We start from the raw sequence: 7,888 nt of genomic DNA on the forward strand, positions 1-7,888 counted from the left end.
GATCAAATCAGCAACAAAACATGTGTGCTTGAAAGTGAAATGGTAAATTTACTTTTTTGTGTGTTGTTTTTTTTTTCCATCAAAGAAAGATCAAATCAGTGTTTCTTTTTTGTTGTGTCATAAAAATGACTGAATGTGTTATTTTGGACATTAATGATGTTAATTAGGTATTTCTAACCCAAACTAGAAATCACATTTTGGATTTTACATAACCAGCTCTAGTGTAGAACACCATGGAGAATTGTGTAAGACCTAATTTGATTTTTTTTTTCTTGATTTAAGGTGAGCACTGTTTCTTTTTGAGCTGGCTGTGTAGACGTTATGTCTGTTGTGATTCCAACTTGCTTTATGCCCATTACCTCTATAGGAAACCTCTCTTAGGGAAATCATTCCTCATTTAAAGAGGTTGAATGTGATTGCTGGTTTCTCTGCAGGCTCTATTTGTTTAACTTGTGTTACTTGCATCGTTATGGCACTAGCAATGAGTGTATAAATCGCACTTACTGTTGAGCCACATGCAGCATGTCAGAGAATTTCTGTCTCAGCTGCGTTGTCACACTTGAATCACAAGAGCTGCTAATCCAAAATCCATGGAAACGGGTTATCAATACCCCAGGGTAAACTGCGATCACAGGTCTGGAAAATTAATTGCACATCAGTTTCATTAATGAGCACTTAATTGACAGTAAGGAACCGTTACACTGTGTTGCAATGCTTGCGTACTAACAGCTAGTGGTCATCTTTGACCTTATGCTTTATTGCCTGACAGTATTCAGAAGGATTATCGTGCTTTAAAATTCAATAAGATGATTTGATTTTCTCTTCTAAGACATGTAAACTGACATCAGTGTCAAAGATTGAAGTAATGCAGTGGGTTATTTGGAATAATCAGCTGCAGTTTGATGTATAGAACATGCAAAGTTGACAAGTGAGCCAAAATGTCTCAAATTTTATTCATGCTGTCCCATACACTGTTGCTAAACTTGGTTGTTTTTGAGGGGAAGTCAAATGTGTGTGCAAATCAAGAGTCCCCCCCTGCAGGATAAAACCTGAAGCATCACCTCAGAGCTGTCAGGTACATTAAGCAAATGCTTTCATGCCCCCTAGTGTTAGATTAAGGTAAACATAAGGCTCAATATGAGCTGATACTCTCACTTAACTTTATTTCACCAGAGCTTTATGGATTGTTACTCTGCTATACACCCACCATTTATAATATATAACCCCATAATTTTACAATATGAGTGAGTCCCATGTTCAATTTTGCTGTTAACCTTTTGCTATGTAAAATCATTTATTCCATTCATACTTCAAACTGTGAACATTTTCATTTTAATGTACTGCATAAATATTTTTAACAGCAGTTACCCTGTAGAAACAGTGACATGCAGAGGAAAGACAAAAGACTTACTTGTGCATAAGCTTTATTAATAGTTTTAAATTTTCCCCATAACATTCATCACACCTTTGGTGATAGAATAAAGAAACTAAACAAGCTGATCTGTTCATTTGAACAATATAAAGACTTTTTCATAACAAGCACTACGAGTACTACTTAACAATAGGTAGCAGTGTAGCATCAAAATAATAGCAAATTAAAAAATGTGCTGTGGACACAAATACTGTTGAAAAAGTGACACTGAAGTTAAAAAAATATTGCATCAACATATTGAGTAAGAAGCGTTCAAGGAGTCCACAGAAGTGCAAGAGTAGCTTTAAAAGCTTAAACCTTCAGTGCTCATTCATATAACTCATTCAGTTTTGTGTTTATCTACACATGCTTGCTTGCACCAGAGAGCAATATTAGCACCAGGACTACTAGGCCGAACATTTACTGTGCAAAACATTTAATTCACACCAGCACCTGACGTCATCATATACTCTTTCCCAGCCGTGTTTGTCCATCACTTTTTTCCTGAACTACTCATTAAATGTTGCTTATTCAACAACAACATACTATACATGACAGTCTTGCCTTGTCAACACTTTGCAAACTTGCAGTTGAAACATACATTACATGTCTTTTCGGGCTGTAAGCAGATAAGCAAGGAAGCACAGAGTAAAATAAGGTCAGCAGATGTTAATGTTTCATCCCAATCATCACAACTTTTGGTCTTATTGCTGTCCGAGGGGAGAAATCTGATATTGCTCTGTGTGTGAGGGAAAAAAAATGGTTTTGCGTGTGATGTAAACTTAATATGAGGGGTCCAAAGTTTAGAGACGTTATTTCTTTTCAATAGCAGGAAAGGCAGTGTGTTAGCAGTTATTCTTTGCTATTACTTAATACCCATGTCAGCCACCTGAATACATATTCATTATACATATTATATAGTTGAGCGAAATTCAGAGACATACACAGAGGTCAGATTTTGAGAATTTTAACCAAAACAAACAGCTGCAATGTTTACATTCTTTAATGATAGCAAAATAAATCCAATTATCAAAGGGCCCTCTATTCATGAATACTCCAGGAAAGATATTCTTTTGAAGTTAAGTGCACACGTAATCAAATATCTTTGTGTATATGTTCTGCAATATAATATAAAGAAGCAATATAAATCTATAGGAAGCTCCATTTTCTGAAAAGAAAAAATACAAAACGAAAAAAATATTCTGAAGAAATAATTTTTTTTATACATATACAGTAGGTCTCTGTGAATCTTATTTACAAAGAGAGCTCACCGTTTGTTGGATCGTCTTTAAAATTCCTTTAATGTAAAGTGTTGAGAATGAGGTCTTTCTCATTTTAGTTCATTGTTTCTTTTTAAATAGTGGTACAAAGTTCAATGAGGGGCTGATTTATGTTAATTTATTTTGTATGAAGGGGCTTTCATGGCTTCTGTTTTCTGTCCAAAATATATAATGACAGAAATTAAAATCATCAGAATCAACAGCTACCTATCAAGTCAGAATGAGTCATACATCATGTAAGAAAGGTCCACTTGATTTTTCTGGAAGTACAGGGTCATGGACTCAGAAGTCCCACAGCGAAAGGAAGTGACATTACCAGAGACAAAAGCCAAGGCGCTGATTTGAACATGACGCTGATTGCAGAGCAGATTGGAAGAATCCCTGCAAAAGAGCAGAATGTGAGTTGAGATGTTGCTTTCTCTGTTTTTTTGGAGGACAAAAGGCCCAAATAAAAGGCAAAAGTAAACTCTACATACTGTGATGGACAGCCATGCTGTTCTCCTTCCAGGAGTTGCCCTGGTAAACCCTGCAGGTGTACGTGAAAGGTCTCTCATCAGCCAGAGGTGCCCAAGTGAGGCGGCACAGGTTTGGACTGACCAGGCTGACGTTGCTCCTCCTTCGATCCTCCACAGACACATAGACGACTGCGTTGGGGTAGGTGCTGCCAACCAGACGGCTGTCCTGTCGATACTCACAGTAAGGCCCGGGGACCTGATAGGTTTCTGGGAACTCACAGTCCACCCTGACGTTTCTCTCCAGGTACGTGAGACATGGAAACATCTGAGGCCCACGTGGAGCAAACAGAAATGTCGACACTGGGTTCACTGAAAAACACAGAAGCAGGATGTGATGAATTGCAAATCTATGCTCATAAGAAAAGTTAATAAATCAATAAATATATAAAAATCTTTTTAAAATTTTCTCAGTGCGGAAAAACATTTATTGAGCTATGTAATATCTTTGTGTATTTTCCATATACTTCATTCACTGTGTCACTTTTCACTTATGTTGCACTGCAAAGGAAAACATCACATGTACTTGACTTTGATCACATATAGTTGAATTGAACTGCTGACTATTCAGATATGGCTTTAACATGAATTTTTTTACAATGAATTACGTCCAGTACTTTTTGGACACTTTCTTGGAAATTAAAGGCAAACACTAATTTCATTTAAGTTTGAATAATGTCACATAAAGTGTCTTGAAGATGAAAATGATAGTTCAATATTTGACGTTTAATATTCATTTTGACTCAAAATGCACCTATATTCCTGAAATATATTTTTTTTCCTGTATTGCATTTTAATTTTATTTTTGCCTCAAGATGCTTCCATATAAACCATGTGAAGGAGTTACATTTTTGAAGTTTTGGGGGCGCTATTGAGCCCGTTTAGGGAATTTTTGCATGAGACATTAAATTACTCCTTTATGCCTGATGCTTGTGGTGTATTTGGTAAGTTTAGAGGTATTTCAAATATCAATATTTGACATTTACAGCAGAAAAGACCAATAGTTTGAGTACAGTGAGGGCCTTTCACACCACTTTGTGCCCTGGGCCTAATTAAAACAAACATTAAGATTACATCACCTAAATGTCACTTTACTTGTCTGTGTGGTGGTATCTGACTGTGACGTCCTTACTGCATTATAGTTGAGTTTTCATGGATAATTATACTATATAGAAACCCTCATTTTCAGCCCTTCCAGTACAACAATTTGCTCCCACTTAGCCTTGATTCAACTTCAGCCTGACTTTTGGTGCAACTCCAAAGTGCAGCCATGCTTCTCCAGCAGATCAAGACTGTAAATAAAGTATGAAAGAACAAAAGATCACATACTGTGTTGATTTTGGTGCGTCATTACTATCCTGCAGAAGAGGAGACTGGCCGTGGCGAACAGGTGATGCTCCATGGCGACTGTTTTCAGCCCGAACAGATCAATAACCTTCACACCACGTTAGCACCTGGTAGAGTTTCACATAGGACACTCAAAAATGTGCATGCAGTCACATCAAAACAGAATGAAAGATACATACATCGAATGCAGTGATGCTGAGACCCAGGGACGCAGACATTCAACCGAAAATTACACCAAATATTAGGCTACGATACCCAGACAGCAGTATTAGCAGGCCTGAATACAGTGATGAGCTGCTTGCAGCCCAACTGCAGATGACTACGCCCTGCAGTGTGAAGTGCTGCAGCAGACTGCAGAGCTCTCCTCTTCTCCTTACTGCAGGTGAACGGAGCGGAGCAGGCGTTCCTGACTGGGCTCCAGACTCATGCAAAACCGAGACGTAGATGTAAAATTGCGTACTCTTTTTTTTACACATACGACTTAATTTAAAGAGTCTACGTATGAGACATGAAGTCTTACCTTAATGTTTGGTCGCTGACACGGGATGGAGCTGCTGCGCCCGTGTGCTGATAGGAGGCACAGCTTTGCTCTCCAGTAGTGCTGGCTCAGTCCTTACCGATGCACACTTTTACACAGGCTGTCTAAAGAATAAAATGACCCAATACTCCCTCTTCCAATGGAACCAGGAAGTTTTTCAGAGGAAATTCAAACGATTTTATTACAGTTATCAAATAAAAAAAGTTAGACTACTACACTGACCAGATGTGTTATCCTCGTTAACACATTCCCGAGGCTGTTATGTTGCACATCATTAAAAAACAAGGGGCCAGAAATGGGAAGTACCCAGTTTTTTTTCTCCGGTTACAATTTCTACCCCTATTCATAAAGTTGTTATCGGGGAGCTGTCATACTCATACTCTTCTTGCAAAAGAAGGGCTCCCTCTGCAGGGCAAAGGAAGCACTACAACAGATATGACAAAAACATACCAAACGATGCTTTGGTGACATCTTGTGAAAAGACTGCGTGAGTACAGTGTGCTGGACACATGCTCCACAGTATTAAAAGGTTTAAGGGCAAGCGTTAATTATATTTTTAATTAACTTAAGCCTTGCAACGGATTTACACTTCTGAAAGTTAACAAGATTAATTCACACCTCGGCTGCAGCTGTCTCTCTGTGATTTTGGGGTCATAAGCTCATATGCAGTGCTGCAGAAAAATCTTCCCTTCAAACGAATTCTGAAGTGTTGGAGTTTTTATTTGGAGCTTGTTGCAAGAAGATTCAACTGGATTTCAAGCACAGATTTTAAAAAGCACACATTACACTGCCTGATGCAGGCTGCAGATGAGTTAATGCATGGTTTGCAAACCATGTTTGAGGCTATAAAGACAGATGAAAAAGGTCTCTTTAAATGTTCATAACAAAAGATTTATTCTCAATATGCTTTCCAATTGAAGGAATACTAAGCCTCGTTGCAACTGAAATACATGGAAGTGTGATACATAAAGACAATTTGAGTAAGCAAAAAATGATAAAAGCTACTGACAAAGTACTCTTGTTCTACAAATTCAAATAGACTTCAAATTTAATATTTGAAAACTCAACCATTCTTGTTGTAAAATGTCAAATTTGACTTAGCAGAGCTGTAAGACTTGTGGTGATGGCTTGTGATTTGGGAGGGAACTTTATCAATAATTCGTTTACACTCTGCGTGGGATTCTGCAGCTGTGTACATTGGATTTTGCACAAGAGAAATAGTCAAATAAAGCAAAATGCTTTGAGGCAATCTATTGATTTAAAAAAAAAAATCATAATTTAAGAAAATTGGATTAATTGTAGGTTAACCATTTCATTCTGTTGAGTGATACAATTAAAGGTATGACACAAAAAAAATGATAATGTAACATAAAGCAAAGTTCTAAAGCTCAAGCTTAAAGGCTGAGTCTGATTTTCTATTGTTTTTCTGATGTTGTTTCATGCAACACAAGTAACAGAAATACTAACAGTTTTATTTAGAAAAATAAAGGTCCAAATTGAAAGAAAAAATTAAAGTGGATGGGGTTTTCTTCAGTAACAAAGAAACTACTTTCCAGAGCAAACTAATGGTCAAAGAATGGGATAAGTATTCAGCATAGTGCTTTAAAGGTAGAGACCTAAACAGTAAATGGCACAGTTTTGTATTGTAAACCTGGTGCAGTTTTAAAATATATTGTATATCTCTTAGGGAGGATAGGTGATGCCTCTGTGTTTTATCTGCAGTGTTTGAACAGCAGCATCCAGCAGAGGAGCAGCAGGGATCACAGCCACAGAATCTCTAATGAATACTTTTGGCAGGGATCACTACCTATACCTGCTGTCTCTGCTTTAATAGTGAAAACGTAGGGGTCTAAAAACCTAAAAACATGCAGCCTGGTGTTGTAGAATACTGTACAAGTACAAGCTGCAGACATCCATAGCCTCATTAGTGGGCTGTGCCTTTCAGAGAGCTCTGCTACAGCGTCTGTCAGAGTCCTGTGAGACTGCTTCAGCATGCCAGTGTTCAGCAACTGTCCAGCAAAGACCTTGACAATATGGATGAGCAGTGTGGAGAGGATACAGAGGATGCAGCACATCCAGATCACAAGATTTGAAAAATATCCAGCTTATAGTAAATGTTTCAGGCAGCTTGAGCCAGTGTTACTTACTTTTTCTTTTTTTTTTTTGCACATTCAAAAGTCTTTCATATTCACATCAATACACTGTTCCAGTTACTGCTGTGCAGTTTATGTCTCATGATGAAGTGTATGACAGATTTGAGTGATTCAGTCACTGATGGTGCCTCTGCCCGTCATTACTGATCACCGGGGCTGTTCAGTCATATCTAGGTTGACTGACTGATAGCGCCTCACTGAAAGGATCCTTAAAGATACTACCCAGAGTGCTTTGGCACTGTTAGTTGTGCTCTGTGCGCTAAGTTCAGAGAGTCAAAAAAAAAGGTATGCATCATTTGAAATTATGAGCTATTTTGTCAATTACAACCATTATTTTTTTCAGTTGGCTGCAACGATAAGAGTTTAACAAGACAAAGGAGACCTACTGCATTTATTATTTCCCACAGTCCAGCCAAGGGCATGAAAGTGGTGTGGCCTTAGGGGTGATGGCCAGGTCTGTTCAACACTGGGAACTATCAGAACTACAGCCTTGATTAGCAATACTTTTAAGACTTTAAAGGAACCTTGGAAATGAATGGCTGACCCCTTGACGTATCATCTTGCAACTTTATGAAATCAAAGTTCAATTTTGTCATTTGGTTCGGTCTCTGTACCCTCAGTCTTCTCAGAACAGATGGACAGATCAC

The 7,888-nt window shown here is 38.0% G+C and overlaps 1 protein-coding gene across 1 annotated transcript; it reads right to left on the reverse strand.

Moving 5' to 3' along the window:
• Positions 1 to 1,426: 1,426 nt before the first annotated feature.
• LOC141791808 (uncharacterized) lies at positions 1,427 to 5,453 on the reverse strand. The gene is made up of 4 exons (XM_074672462.1): positions 5,071 to 5,453; positions 4,533 to 4,657; positions 3,168 to 3,515; positions 1,427 to 3,072 (listed from the first exon to the last, which is right to left on the reverse strand). The coding sequence occupies exons 2-4, from the start codon at positions 4,603 to 4,605 to the stop codon at positions 2,966 to 2,968; spliced, it is 528 nt and encodes a 175-aa protein (XP_074528563.1). The 5' UTR covers positions 4,606 to 4,657; positions 5,071 to 5,453; the 3' UTR covers positions 1,427 to 2,965.
• Between the last annotated feature and the right edge of the window lie 2,435 nt (positions 5,454 to 7,888).

This window comes from Halichoeres trimaculatus, unplaced genomic scaffold (assembly GCF_033239565.1).
Source record: "Halichoeres trimaculatus isolate MK-OKI-2021-1 unplaced genomic scaffold, fHalTri1.1 fHalTri1_scaffold_6, whole genome shotgun sequence".
Lineage (NCBI taxonomy): Eukaryota > Metazoa > Chordata > Actinopteri > Labriformes > Labridae > Halichoeres > Halichoeres trimaculatus.

Bases quoted from the DNA above. Each gene is read 5' to 3' on its own strand.
- LOC141791808 (XM_074672462.1), bottom strand. From the start codon at position 4,605: ATGGAGCATCACCTGTTCGCCACGGCCAGTCTCCTCTTCTGCAGGATA. The intron at 3,516-4,532 runs GTATGTGATCTT...TGTGTTTTTCAG, and splicing joins GACGCACCAAAATCAACACA to TGAACCCAGTGTCGACATTT. The intron at 3,073-3,167 runs GTATGTAGAGTT...GCTCTTTTGCAG, and splicing joins CAGCATGGCTGTCCATCACA to GGATTCTTCCAATCTGCTCT.